The sequence below is a fragment of the Lagenorhynchus albirostris genome, chromosome 1, assembly GCF_949774975.1.
Source record: "Lagenorhynchus albirostris chromosome 1, mLagAlb1.1, whole genome shotgun sequence".
NCBI lineage: Eukaryota > Metazoa > Chordata > Mammalia > Artiodactyla > Delphinidae > Lagenorhynchus > Lagenorhynchus albirostris.
In genome coordinates this window covers 41,795,190-41,810,534 of record NC_083095.1, presented here as the reverse complement: position 1 = coordinate 41,810,534, position 15,345 = coordinate 41,795,190, and the positions used below count along the sequence as shown (strand labels likewise).

Below are 15,345 nucleotides of genomic sequence, written 5' to 3'. Positions count from 1 at the left end.
TAATGAAGATCTTTAAATACTTTACAAGAAAAAAAGGTGGCCATTTCACATTAAAATCTTTATATGAGAGCAGAGGTTTCATATCTAGTTTAAAGTACTTATTCAATTAAGGCTGTGAAATACCGAAGAAAAGAGGGGCAAGATGGAAGAAAGGAAAGAGGAAGAAAACACAAAAACATCTTGTAATATTCTGAGTAAATGACTCTACGTACAGTGGCATTTAATGTGAGCAATTTTACCTACACAAATCCCGAATTGTGCTTTCAGATATTTTAAAACAGCATCTTTGTTTTGCACCTTTCTGAAGGTATTTCTGGCTTGATTAAACTACCTCTCTGACTTTACCCCTAAGTTATGAGTACTCTATTATATATAATAATCCCACAGCCATTCTCCTTTCAAATAAAGACATTATTTTATATGTCATGTCTATTAAGCAACTATTTTTTTAAAACATATGTACCCAAACTTCTAAATGTAGAAGAACATGATTTTCCTGGAGAGCTTTATGCTTATTCCAAGAATGCATCCACTTCTCAAAATATTTTTTGAATTCCTCTTTGGAATCACCTTCGGTTAGATGAAAGCTACGTAGGATAGCCAAGCTTATTACTTTTATAGAGCTCTCATACATGTATATATGCATTACTCACAAAATTCAATCAACTTGACTTCAAATTACATTTTTGGCTGCATCCAAAAATCAAATTTACCTCAAATGCAAAGATTTTCTACTATGAAAATTATTTTTTAAGAATGTGAAAGCTTTCTGAGAGCGGCACCCCTAAATCATTAGAAACAAAAGTAGCAGGTTAGAGTAAGGTTTACGTCTCAAAGTTTCCAAGGCAGATAATTTTGGGGGTTAGATGGGGGACATTCATTTCGAAGTATAATCTTGAAATACTTTAAAAAATAGCCACATTTCTTTACGTTCATACTTCTCTTTGCCCCTCAAATGGTTGGATTTTGTAGTAATAAACCACTTTTAGTAATAAACCATTTTTTCAAAATCCTAAAATGGTTTTAAACGGGATATGAATTTAAAATTTATCACAAAGATTATGGGGGTGGGGGTGGGGAGGAAATGCACCAAAGTGTGTAAGGATAAAAATTTTTGACTCCTAACCTAAGCACCCAAGGCATGTGTCAGAGGTGCAAGTTCTAGAAATCTGAAGTTCTGCTGAATGCTGGTGATTTAGAGGGGCCTTCGAGCAATTCTTAAGGTCTTCATTCTTTCCTGAAAGTCTATGTATATGAACCAGTTGGATTCAATGAATTTTTTTGTTTGTTTCCCACTGTGATTCCTGTAATATGAGCTTTTCAGTAATTGGGAATTTTATTTTTGTTATTTTTGGCACTTACAGTTCACAATGCTTGGTTGTGTGGTTAAACATCGTTTTAAGTTTTGCACTTTACATTCCTTTCAGCGCTTCTGAAGGAAAGGACACTGTTTTGTATGTTGTTTGGGGGAAGTGGTAAGCCTCCCCCTCTGTCCTTTTTGTAAATGTTTGGCTTTATTAAGCACACGATTCTCCCCGGAATCCTGTATTGTTCATCGAAGCGGGTGAAAATTTGTCTTCACAAGCTGTGCATCCCAACCCTTCTTGGAGGCTGGTATCCCCCGCTTCGGATTTAGGCTGTTTAGCTGCTGCTGTCGCAGGATCTGGTGGCCCCTCCGGGCAGAAAAGCACAACTGGATTTTTGCGAGCCCGCATGGCCACGTCTCCTCCCACCACGCTGGTCGGGCTGGAAGAGGACATCCTGCTGCAGGCCCCCAGGTGGTTGCTATAGCGGTTTCGAAGGGGATTGCGGCTTCTAGCCGGCAGAGCCGGGCCCTGGTTGGACAGGAAAACGTCCATGTTCCTAGTCCGGTAGCTCTCTTCCCGGTTGCGCCCTGGGAGCATCGAAATGTTTGGGTTGCGAATGGCATAGATGACAGGGTTGATGGCCCCATTGGCCCAGGTCAGCCATACGGCCACCACGTTGAGGAGCGAGGGAGCCTGCGTGGCTTGGGCCTGCCGGGCCGCGGTCAGCAGCACCAGGAGCACAGCAGCACCAGTAGGGTCCCCAGCAGCAGATGACGAAGACAATCATGATGAGCACTGTGGTGGCCGCACGCACGTCGCTGAAGAAGCGCAGCACGCGCGCGTAGGTGGTCAGGGGCCGCACGCGCAAGTCCGACAGGCGCACGGTCCTGCAGACATGGTAGTGGTAGAAGCAGGAAGGGCAGCAGGTGGCAAGCCACCACCAACCCAACACTGTAGGCCGCGCCCAGTTGCGCGGGGTCCGGGGACGTCCGGTACAGACAGCCGTGGAAGCTCTGCGCCGCCGGGGACTCCCAGGTAGCACGGAGCAGCTTCCAGGGCAAGGAGAAGCACAGCGCCGCCAGCCAGGACCCGGCCAGCAGCTGCAGCGCGCGGCGGCGCCCGATCTTCTCCCGCGTCGGCCGCACGATGGCGCAGTAGCGGTCCAGCGAGATGAGGGCTACGCTGAGTGTGGACACGATGCCGAAGCACGAGCTAAGAAATGGCTGGCGGCGCCAGGGCCCCGCGGCGGCGGCGGCGGGCGCCGGGCCCTCGGGCGGCGTGAAGAGGTCCAGGAAGGCGGCTGGCAGGCAGAGAAGCGCCGTGAGCAGATCCGACAGAGACAGGACAGGGTGAACGCGTTGGTGAGGGTGCGGAGCTACCGGTGCTTCACGATCACCCCTATCACCGCGCAGTTGCCCAGGCTAGACAGCAGGAAGATGAGCAGTAGGACGAGCGCTTGGGCCGTCCCCGCCGCCCCCTGAGATAGCAGCGGCGCCGCCGCGGGGCCCAGCGGTGGCCTCTCCGCCGCGCCGTGCCCGCCGAGGCCGCCGCCAGCCGAGGCGCCAGTTTTGTCGCTCCCGCTCCCGCCGCTCTGGTTCCCCAGCGCCGCGGCCGACGCGGTGCTGAAGGAGAGCACGGCCGTCGCCGTCGCCGCAGAGGAAGTCCGGCCAGGCGTGCCGGCCGCGGATGGGGCGCCGGGGTGTGGGCTGCCCGACAGGGTTGTGCTCACTGTTGGGCGCACCGGCGGCCGCTTCTCCATGGGGCCCCGCGGCGGCCGCAGGTCTGCTCATCCCGCACCGGGGGAGGCGCCCGCAAGCCCGAGGTGGCTCGGGGCCGGGGTCAGGGGCCTCTGCCTGGAGTTGCGCTCGGCCGAAGGGTTGACCGTAGCCCGCGACCCGCGGAGCTTTTGACGTGCGTTCCAGGTGTTGCCAAGGAAACCGCGTGTTTACGCGAGAGCGTGGGGCGGGACGCCGGCCGAGTACCCCTAGAAAAGCCGGTCCAGGATGTCACCTCTCCCCGAGGTTATGCGGCCAGGGAGGTGGGCTTCAGAGAGTGCCAGGTCGACCCCCTCAGGGACCACTGCCCAGCCAGATCAGATAAAGCGGGACTGGTCCTCACACAGATGGCCAAATTCAACAAGGGTTCACTCTCAAGCTCTCTTGGATACACATGTCCTACAGAGAGGCGGGTGGCGAGGGGCGAGGGGGGGTTGCTTTGCTTCCTGTGGGTGTTTCTGGCATCTACAGGTAGGAAAGGAATCTAGAACCTGAAGTGGAAAACAATCTAAATTCGGAGATCTTAAACCTGAGGGAGCAGAAAAACTTAAACCAGGTGTTCTCAAACTTGAGCATGCAACAGAAGCACCTAGGGCTTGTTAAAACACAGTTGACTGGGCCCAGCCCCAGATGTTCAGATTCAGTAGATCTGGGGTCTTGTCCGAGAATTTGCATTTCTAACAAGTTGCTGGGTGGTGATGATATTGCTGGTCCAAGGACCACACTTTGAGAACCACTGATGTAGTAAGCTTATTAAAATGCACATTGGCTGGCTGACTCCCAGGAGTACTGAGGATGGGCCCATGAATCTAAACGCCAAAGGTGATTCTAATACAGGAGCTAGGATATGCATCCTGGAGGCAGGATGTCACCTTGTCTTCAAGGACCTGGACCCCAGGACCATTACTCTCTCACACGTGTCAGGGAAGAGGGGAGAGTCACTGGTTCCTTGCCCTGCTGGCAGCCTTCATCAGTTCTCTGGAATGTGGTATGTTTTGAGTTTAAGGTGCTGCCAGCCAAGCAGTCGCCACAGATGCAGCTCCAGGTATCTGGCGGGAAGATACAGGAACAGGAAGGGCCTGCCTGCCCAGGGAAGCTGCATCTCAAGTTTCTGGGCATGGCCTCTAATGAGGGAAAGTGTGATAAACCCTTGGGTTCTCTAAAGCAGTGGTCTGCAAAGTGTGGACCCTGGACCAGCAGCATCCGCATGACCTGGGAACTTGTTAGAAATGCAGATTCTCAGGCCACACCCCAAATCTACTGAATCTGAAACTCTGGGGATGGAGCCCAGCCACGAGCCCTGCAAGTGATTCTGATGCTTGTTTGAGAAACGCTGATCTCAGGAACGACTAGTATACCTTCAGGTCTTAGAATCAACAATATTAGTGTTTTGGGCACTTATTTTAGTGAGGAAAAATATCCTACTGGAAACTTACAGTATAAGTTCATTTAAGGTGGTAAATAAGACTGGGTTTCTCGGTCTCAGCATTATTGACATTTTGAGCCAGGTAATTGTCTGTTGTGGAGGCTATCCTAGGCACTGTAGGATGTTTAACAGTAACCCTAGCCTCTACCCACGAGATGGCAGTAGTGACAACTAAAAATGTCTTCAGACATTGCCAAATGTTCAGGGGGACAGGGGAGGCCAACCTCAGCTGAAAACCACTGAACTAAGCCAAAAATATATAACAGATTAGTTTATTTAGGTTTTCAGAAACAACAAATAAGGATCCTAGCCCAAAGACCTTAGTTTTAGGCAAACAGTGTCATAAATGTTTAAAAATATAAGGACTGTAGGAAGAGAATCTGGCAACTGGGAGACCAGTTAAGAAAAGGCATTGTGGGACTTCCCTGGTGGCGCAGTGGTTGGGAGTCCGCCTGCCATTGCAGGTGACACGGGTTCGAGCCCTGGTCCGGGAGGATCCCACATGCTGTGGAGCAACTAAGCCCGTGCACCACAACTACTGAGCCTGTGCTCTGGAGCCCACGAGCCACAGCTGCTGAGCCCACATGCCACAACTGCTGAGGCCCGCGTGCCTAGCGCCTGTGCTCTGCAACGAGAAGCCACCGCAATGAGAAGCCTGCGCACCACAACGAAGAGTGGCCCCCACTCCTCACAGCTAGAGAAAGCCCGCGTGCAGTGGTGAAGACCCAACACAGCCAAAAATAGATGAATAAAAATAAATGAATAAATAGATTTGGGAAAAAAAAGAAAAGGCATTATAATAGCCCAGGAGAGAACTGAAAGAGTCTGAACTAAGGCATTTACAGTGAAGAAGGAGGCAGTATATGGATTAGAGTCTTTGGATATAAACAATACATTGAGGGCACTGTCTCATTTAAGCAAAAGCAGAATTTACTGGAAGGATAGGGGGAGTTCAAAAGGACAGTCTAACAGCCAACTCCAAGAACAAGAAAAGTCAGGGCAGCTCTACAGGTAGAGATAGCAGAAAGGAACTGAGGGTGATCTCTTTAGGGCTCTATAGGAATAAGTCTGCTTCAACCATTTTTCAGACCTTATGTCATTTCTCTCAAGATCCCAGGTCTTAGAGGAGACAGTCTGATTGGAGTACCCCTTGTCTGGCAGCCCCATCAAGGCTATGTGCAGGGGATGGATGGTTTCCCAAAGGAAAAGGAGAGTGTTGTTGATAAAAGAAGGGGAAAGGAATGATGCCGGCCAAATCCACAGACATCCACCTCAGAGCATCAACAGACAGGACAAAAGAGCATGAAAAAGGAGCCAAGGATAGATCCCAAGTTCCTGGCTCGATGGATGGTGGTACCATTGATCAAATTAGGGAATATGGGAGGAGGGGCACATTCTAGGGGCAGATGAGTCTGCTTTGCCCACCAAGTAGTGAATCTGCAGTATGGCTCTGGAGCTTAGGATTTAGAGACTTGGGAGATGTCAGCCTCTCTGCAAGAGAGAAAAACGTGGGCATGAATATGACTTAGGAACAGAGTATTGAGTGAAGAGAGAAAGGAACCATAGGTGGAATGCTAGGGAGTAGCAAAAATTAAGAAGCAGGTAAAGGGAGAAAAGCTAAGCAGGTGAGTGATGTATTTGATGAGGCATATTTGGCCAACTGAGAAATCAGCTGTCCTGTGTTTTGGGGTGCTTTGTTTTACTTTTGCTTTTCAGAAAAGAGGAGAATGTAAGTTTCCAGCCTCTTCTCAGAAAAGTTGCTGTGATGATGAGGTCAGCTCTATTCTTTACCTTCAGGTAGGGAGGTAGCAGGCTTCTTATGTATCTCAGAGCTAAGAGGAGAAGTTTCCAGGTAGGGGAGACTCACCTGTAAAGCCTGGGCCCAAATAGGGAATTAAAATCAATTGGTTAAAACTGCAGTCCTCCTACCAGCAGTACCAGCATCAGCTGGGAACTTGTTAGAAATGCCCCACCCCATGCCTAGGAAATGAGAATCTGCATTCTAAGATCCCTGGGTAATTCACACCTACACTGAAGTATGAGAGGCATTGTCCTAAGGAGGGATGGTATGGAAATTGTGGAATTTGAGGGATGAAGAGGAGGGTGCCCCAACTCTTACAGAGTCTAGAGGACCTGGAGCAAAGATTTGCAAGTGCATGGTGAAGAGGAGATGGACCTGGGCCCACACAACTGCAGCACCCGATGGGTACTAATGGGGCCTGAGTACTAACCTATGGTCTTGAGAACCTCAGTGGATGGCCCTGTGTCTGAGCTCTGCACCAAGGGAGTAGAGGCTGGCGCTCTAAAATGTACCACACTTGCCTGCAAGAAGCAAGGAGCAGCATCCACCATGGATTGCATAAACCCTTGGGTGACCATTAAATCTGGCCGTTAGATCAAGCATAGTTTCCAATGAGTAATGAGGTCGAAACCAGATTGCAATAGTTGAGTAGCAAATGGAAGATGAGAAAATGTACCCAATGAGAAGAGAGTAAGGAATCTAGGAGCTTGACAGCAAAGGGAAGGAAATAGGGGTGACAGACAGCAGGCTGAAGAGGGAAGGTGGACAAGGGGTGTTTGTTTCATTTTGCTTATGATGATACTCAGTAAGACCTTAGAGGAAGGAACCAATGAGGGGAAGGAAGTTGCTTGAAAGAGGTTAGTGATGAGACAAAACCCTTAGCAAGGATGGGAAGGGATAGATGTGAGCAGTATTCAGAAGGTAGAATCAACAGGACTTAGTGACTGATTAGACACTTGGAGGTGAGAGGAACAGCAGGTGATTTCCCTAGTGGTTTTGACTCCACGGGAGACACGGTGAAATACAGAAGGAATGAATATTATTGCAAGGGTTTGGCTCTGGTTTGGATTAGAAGTTAGGAAGATTTAGGCAGTATCTATTTTTCAATGTTCAACAAACATAACATTTTTGTTAAAGTATTATCATAGAACAAGTTCTGGCTGTCCTGTCTTAGAGGCAGAGGAAGTGTAGCAGGAAAATACTGGACTTGGGGTCAGAAGCCCTAGACTGACAGCCTTAAATGCGACCTGAGGGAGTTAATTGACACTTCTGGCTTGCATTTCTCTCATATTCATGAATGAGACAAAAGCAGTGGCATGCCATGGGTGGGCGGAGGGAGTGCCGGCCTGGGTGCAGTTGATCAGGGGGTGCACTGTCTGTAGAGAATTTTGAGACAATAATAAAACTGACTAAATGTCAGTCTGCATTTTTGTTATCACCATGTGCTAACAATTCTAAAGAATGTCAGTGATAAAATACTCCCCACCCTCGGTAGCCATAGAATAATAATCAAATTTCACAGTGTACCTCGTTAGAGCAGGGGAGATGTGTGTGCACATTACAAAAATGCTATAAACTTCTAAACAATCTATGTGTCTTTTTTTCTTCAAATTAATGTGACTTGTGAAATTTAGAGAGCAAATAGTTGTTCTATTTCTATTAAAATAAAGTACAGCAAATCTCCCTAATCTGTAGAAAATTTCTTGGTCATATTTAGTGTTATTTTTTGGAGGTAAGTGAATTTTTTACCACAGATTTTAAGAGATAATGAATGGAAAACATTAGTTTTTGTGTATTTAATAGGGAAATCAAGAACATTAACTTTACAGCCTTCCTTTTGGTCAGGTAATTCAATCAGAGACCTGATAACTGGGTCTACACAGACTTGCTGGATGATACAGCCAGTTGAAATGAATTGATTATTTCACTGTATGCTCAAAAAAAGAAATACTATTACTTACCTCAAAAAAGAGTCTACTGATTCAAGGCTGACAGAGTTCAGAGCACAAATTAAGGTCAAAACAATGAATCTAAAATAAACTGAGAAAATACCCCCCACCCACCAGAAAAAAAGTCTACTGAATATTGAGAAAATCACATGGTGAATAATTTTTAATACTTCATTTTATAATGACTGATAATGATCAAATTTTATTTTTTAACAGGTTCACAATTAACTAGCAAGAACGCCAATAGTTAACATGTCCTTCATGTTTTAAAATACCTGGCATGTAGTTGGCAGGGTATGTTGACTTGCCCCACTGTAGAGATTTATTGATTGACTCCTACTGTGTACCTATACTTCAGTAATGCAATAAACAACCCCTTTTATAAGAGCCTTAAAGATATATCAAAAGCCTGATTCTTGATCTTCCCTCACGAGTTTACGGGTATAGGAGCTGGGCTCTGCAGCACAGAGGACATCCCTGCAGCAGCTACAACAACTCTCACCCAAAGAAGCTGACCATCCCATTACTTCCCAGCTTATGACTGCTAAGTGCTGAGGACTTTATAATAAGCTGTCTCCCTTGCATGCTGCTTAGAGAGAGGGCATTATTTTACTCAAAAACTGGAAGACTAAAATAATGAACTTGTAAGACTCATTGCTGTGAGGGCTACAATTGAAGCTATTATTCAAAGAGCATTTAAAACAGAATATTATAGTAATTACCACAGAGGAATATTTAAAAGTAACAAGAACTAAGGTTTTAATTTTACCTGATATGTTAATAATTAGAAAAGTATTCTGCATTTTGTATTCTATAAGCAACATACCAATACACATGTATAAACAGGAATAATGACTTTATATTTAACCACAGTGTATTATTTTAAGAAGAATGTTAGTTGGCTTACATGTACAATTTGGATACAGTTTTCCACGTAATTCAGAGAAAATTTACTTATGATAACAATTTAAAGAAAGCCCTTAAAAGTCATATAAGTCATTTGAGAAGAAATCCATCCCTCAGTGGGTCATCATCTTCTACTATAAAGTTTGCTGTACCTGTGTAATGGGCTTGTCCAGATACTTCCACTATAACAGCTTTAAAATCACCACATTTTACTTCCTGAAAAAAGAAGGTAAAAGGAGAATATCAAGATACTGCCCTCATAGTTTATCTAGCCTAAAAGTTGTATTCTCAATTTTTATCATTTTAAAGAGAACCCAAGAGTTAATCATATAGGCAATGGGAGGTTTTTAAGGTAAGTGACTGGATTTGTGTTTTTTATTTAGTTTAGCTGTAAAGTAGGGAACAAATTGGAGAGGAGAGAGACTAGAAACCCAGCAATCTGTTAAGAGGAACCTTAATTCATCAATTAAATCTAGAGGCAGGAGGGCAGTTTTTAGAGAATGGAGAACAAAATATAGAGATACTCTGGAGGCAGAATTGATAGACCTGGGGACTGATGTACGTAGGAGGTGAGGAATAGAGATGAGTTAAATATGACCATAGTTTCTAGCTTGGAAGTGAAGCTGGCGCCACCATTAGCTGAGATGGGGAATGAGACAGGAAGAACACATTTAGGAAGGAAGAACTTGTAAACAAGTTGAGTTTGAGATATCTCTGGGACAATCATCTTGAGATGAGTTTAGTGGACAGTGTCAGACTCAGGAGAGAGGCACAGGTAAGCATGGTAGGGATGAAGCTTTGGGAGTCATCATTAGTGGGTGGTTGAGAGTTGAGTTCACTCTCACGTGGGTGAAACTGCCCATCTGCATCAAACGTTTGCCTAAGAGCAAGAAAATATGGTGGTTAACAGTATAGGCTCTGCTCAGAGGGACCCACATGCATAGCCTGGCTCTGTTACCTGTCTGTTTGACCTCTGGCAAATTATCTAAACTCTAATTCTCCATTTTATCACTTGTGAAAAAAGGATGATAACATTACTGACCTCAGAGGATTCTTGGGAGAATTAAAAGAGACGGTATATGTGAAGTGCTTAGCTTGGAAATTGACACATAGTCAAGCACCCAATAAACGTTGTCGATTATTATTTTGTCTTGAGTCTCAGACTTGAAGATAACGTATTCCAAGTTTTTGCATATAACATAAATGGTTTCATATCCCATAAGATCAGCATATTATATATGAATCCCTAACTTAAAGCAAATTCCATATTCAGAAAAGAACAAACTTTAAAAACAGCTACATTAGGATATAAAACTCTTTATTAGGATAAGTTATCTGCTATATTAAAGGACTCTTTGTGAGTAGATTCATTTATTAGATGCAATTTAATCACACTACAGTAGATTTTACTTACTACTATGAGTAAATTCATTAATTAGCTGTTAGCTCATTTATAATTTGATTCCGTTACAAAAATACTTTCCACAACTTTTCAGGACTTTCACATCTTATTTTATAAAATGGAACATTCCTATAGAATAAAAACAAAAAAAATCCAAACCCTAATTTAATGGTTCTCAAACATTTTGGTCTCAGGATCCCTTTATACCCTAAGATTTGAGGACCTCACCCACCATTATCCTGACACCAAACCAGACAAAGACACTTAAAAAAGAAAATTACAGGCCAATATCTTTGATGAATATAGATGCAAAAATCCTCAATAAAATATTAGCAAACCAAATCCAGGAATGCATAAAAAGGATCATACACCATGATCAAGCTGGATTTATACCAGGGTCACAAGGATGGTTCAACATATACAAATCGATCACTGTGATATATACTACATTAACAAAAGGAAAGACTAAAACCACATAATCATCTCAACAGATGCAGAAAAAGCATTCAACAAAATTCAACATCCATTCATGATTAAAAACTCTCATCAAAGTGGGTACAGTGAGAACATATCTCAACATAATAAGGGCCATTTATGACAAACCCACAGCTAGTATAATACTCAATGGTGAAAAGCTGAAAGCCTTCCCACTAAATTTAGGAACTAGACAAGGATGCCCACTTTCACCACTTCTATTTAACCTAGTATTGGAAATCCTAGCCATAGCAATCAGACAAGAAAAAGAAATAAAAGTTATCCATATTGGAAAGGAAGAGGTAAAACTGTCACTATTTGCAGATGACATGATACTCTATATAGTGAACCCTAATGTCTCCACTCTAAAACTATTAGAACTAATAAATAAATTCACCAAGGTTGCAGGATACAAGATTAATATACAAAAATTGGTCACGTTTCTACACACCAATAATGAAATATCAGAAAGTAAAAAAAATCCCATTTAAAATCAGGTCAAAAAAATAATACCTAGGAATAAACTTAACCAAGGAGGTGAAAGACCTATATGCTGAAAACTATAAAACACTGATGAAGAAAACTGAAGATGATTTAAACAAATGAAAAGATATCCCATGCTCTTGGATTGGAAGAAATAATATTATTAAAATGGCCATACTACCCAAAGCAATCTACAGATTTAATGCAACCTCTATCAAAATACCCAGGCCACTTTTCACGGAACCAGAACAAAGAATCCTAAAATATATACGGAACCATAAAAGCCCCCAATCCTGAGAAAAAAGAATGAAGCTGGAGGTATAACCCTCCCAGACTTTGGACTATACTACAAAGGTATAGTAGTCAAAACAGCATGGTATTGGCACAAAAACAGACAAATAAATCAATGGAACAGAATAGAGAGCCCAGAAACAAAGCCACACACCTACAGTCAACACACGACAAAGGAGGCAAGAATATACAATGGAGAAAAGACAGTCTCTTCAATAAGTAGTGCTGGGAAATCTGGAAGAAGAGAACATAGGCACTCTTTGACATAAGTAGTAGCAATATTTTCTTGGATCTGTCTCCTAAGGCAAAAGAAATAAAAGCAAAAATAAACAAATGGGGCCTAATTAAACTTAAAGGCTTTTGCACAGCAAAGGAAACCATCAATAAGACAAATAGACAACCTATGGAATGGGAGAAAATACTTGCAAATGATGTGAACAACAAGGGCTTAATTTCCAAAATGTACAAATAGCTCATACAATTCAATATCAAAAAACCCAAACAATCCAATGAAAAAATGGGCAGAAGGGACTTCCCTGGTCGTCCAGTGGTTAAGACTTTGCCTTCCAATGCAGGGGATGTGGGCTTGATCCCTGGTAGGGGAGCTAAGATCCCACATGCCTCAGGGCAAATAAACCAAAACATGAAACAGAAGCAATATTGTAACAAACTCAATAAAGACTTAAAAAATGATCCACATCAAAAAATCTTTAAAAAAAAATGGGCAGAAGACTTGAATAGACATTTTTCCAAAGAAGACATACAAATGGCTAACAGGCACATGAAATTGTTAGAGAAATGCAAATCAAAACCACAATGAGGTACCACCTCACACTAATCAATATGGCTGTCATCAAAAAGTCTACAAATAACAAATGTTGGTGAGGATGTGGAGAAAAGGGAACCCTCCTATACTGTTGGTAGGGATGTAAGCTGGTGCAGCCACTATGGAAGACAATACAGAGGTTCCTCAAAAAATTCTACTCCTGGGTATATATCTGAAAAAATGAAAACACTAATGCAAAAACATGCATGCACCCCAATGTTCATAGCAGCACTATTTACAAGAGCCAAGATGGGAAAGCAACCCAAGTGTCCATCAACAGATGATTGGATTAAAAAGATGTGGTGTACACACACACACACACACACACACACACACACAATGGAATATTACTCAGCCACAAAAAACAGTGAAATAATGCCATTATTATGGATGCCATTATTATTATTAACGTGGATGGAGAGAATATTGTGCTTAGTGAAAGCCAGACAGAAAAACACAAATACTATATGATATCACTTATTTGTAGAATCTAAAAAATAATACAAATAAATGTATATGTGAAACAGAAACATACTCACAGATATAGAAAACAAACTTGTGCTTACCAAAGGGGAAAGGAAAGAGGGTAGGGACAAATTAGGGGTATGGGATTAACAGATACAAACTACTATCTATAAAATAGATAAGCAACAAGGATATACTGTATAGCACAGGGAATTATACCCAACATCTCATAATAACCTACAGTGAAATATAATCTGCAAAAATACTGAATCACTATGTTGTATACCTGAAACTAACAAAATACTGTAAATCAACTATACTTCAATTTAAAAAGATTTTAGGACCTCAGAGAGTTTTTGTTTATTTCAGTTATATCAATTAATATTTTCTATATTGGGAATTAAAGATATTTGTTAAGAACCTGCTGTATAAAAACAGTAAATAAAATTCAAAAAAAAGATATTTGTTCATTAATGCATTTAAAAATAATAAACTGATTACATTTTGTCATAAGCAAATTTTTGTGAAAATAACTACATCTGCCAAAACAAAAAAAAATTAATGAGAAATATGGCATTTTTTACATTTTTGCAAATCTCTTTAATGTCCGGCATAACAAAAGGCAGCTAGTTTCTTGTATTTGTTTCTGCATTCAATCAGTTGGTATACCACCCATCATGTAGCTCCTGGAGAACTCCACTGTACATTTGTGAGAGAATGAAAGTGAAAAGGAAGCAACGCCTCAGTATTATTATGAATATATCTTTGATTTTGTGGACCCATGGATAGGACCTCAAGGTCCTTTCCACACTTTGAAAACCAATATCCTAGCTGAACAGAAGTTTTTTCAGGCCTGTCTTAAAATTCTCTTCTAAGAGCTAAGTGAAAAACTTATGTAACACCCACCTTAGTTCTCCACAGTCTCAAAAGTAACATACTTACAAATGAGAAGCTAAGGGTGCCACTCACCCTCACAGCCTTCCCTGTGAATACTGAGCCGGTTGCACTGCTTTTAAAGGCTCTGGTCTGGTTCAGTTCTAGAAGCCCTTTGTAATACTGTAGGGCAATTCGGGCTGTCACTCCTGAGCCGGTAGGACTTCTGTCAACCTGCCGCAGAATAAATGAAGATGAGAGTGTTCACAGTGTTCTAGTTCCATATTACCTGGCTGTGTGCCTAAAAATTCCAGTTTTAATACCTGTTCATCTGCAAACACACAGATGTTGGTGGTTGGTTCCTCACTATAAGCGTCTTTTCCATCTGTTAATATAGTTCCATATAGAAAGGCAAGGTCTTCGCTGTCAGGATGATTAATTTTAAACTGTAAATAAAATAATTATCAACCACACATAAAATAAATATTTTCATTCAAACTTATCTTTTAAATAACATATATGGGGTACTCAGACATAATTTTTCCATCTTTATCATTTAAAAAATATTTTTTGGGTCACAGCACTAAATACTAGAAATTATGTCTTTCTCTAGATGAATAAAGATAGTTTTGTTGGAAGTTGTGATTTTTATCATAACTTTGAGCCCTTTCTAAGGAAGTCGGCCTGCACATAGCCTCTACTAAAGGAACAGTCCTATTTTATACACATACCTCCCAAAACACATACTCTTTTAACCGCTGACCCCAGCACTGACCCCAGGATGGTCAATTCACAGGCCACCCATGGCTGCTCAAGCAGGAGGAGCTAAGGCAATCCTACTCTCACCCTCAGGAACTTGAAGGGGATAATGTAGAAAAATCAAGCAATGAGTATCTAGAGCTGAAATTAATACCACTGATAGATACAAGAACTGTCAGAGGCCATGAGCAAGCAAAAAGTATAAGGATGTAGAAGCTTTTAGGTAAGAGAAACAATTGGATGGGTCAAAAAAGACTTAGAAAGGATGAAGTCAGTATCATAAAAAGCAGCAGGTACACACAGAGAGAAGCAGGCACTGGCAGGGGAGCTAGGGCACGTCAGTGGTAAAGCTTGGTCAGGTCCAAATGTGCGATGCTTCCTGAACTTGGGAGGTCTGGTTGTTTAACTTCTGGATTCCTATAATGCCTGGTAGCTTGGCTGAGATTACTATAACCTTACTTCCATTGTATCCTTACAGTTAGTATATTCCACTATCACTTACCTGTCATTTAAAGCAGTTGAAGAGATTTGGATTCTTAAAATCCAAAGAGTCCATCTATAACCCAGTTAAAGAGGCCCGTATATTGGATCTTTGTTCTCTGACCTCT

At 42.4% G+C, this 15,345-nt stretch overlaps 2 protein-coding genes across 6 annotated transcripts in view; both read right to left on the bottom strand.

Moving 5' to 3' along the window:
• Positions 1-1,409: 1,409 nt before the first annotated feature.
• GPR135 (G protein-coupled receptor 135) lies at positions 1,410-3,066 on the bottom strand. The gene is given in 4 exon segments (XM_060167016.1): positions 1,410-2,057; positions 2,059-2,221; positions 2,223-2,652; positions 2,655-3,066. Coding segments are annotated over 4 exon segments (1,545 nt in total). The 3' UTR covers positions 1,410-1,517.
• Positions 3,067-8,107: 5,041 nt separating this feature from the next.
• Positions 8,108-15,345, bottom strand: part of L3HYPDH (trans-L-3-hydroxyproline dehydratase) — a 12,355-nt gene continuing 5,117 nt past the window's right edge. Inside the window, exons 3-6 of one of the 5 annotated variants that reach the window (XR_009539151.1) lie at positions 14,302-14,424; positions 14,075-14,212; positions 13,690-13,804; positions 9,391-10,044 (exon numbers count right to left, since the gene is read on the bottom strand). Coding sequence is in view for 4 of the 5 variants with exons in the window: in XM_060141938.1 (XP_059997921.1) it covers positions 9,255-9,380; positions 14,048-14,212; positions 14,302-14,424 (414 nt within the window). In the remaining variant the exon portion in view is untranslated. The other 4 variants (XM_060141938.1, XM_060141944.1, XM_060141952.1 and 1 more) reach the window with 4 other exon arrangements.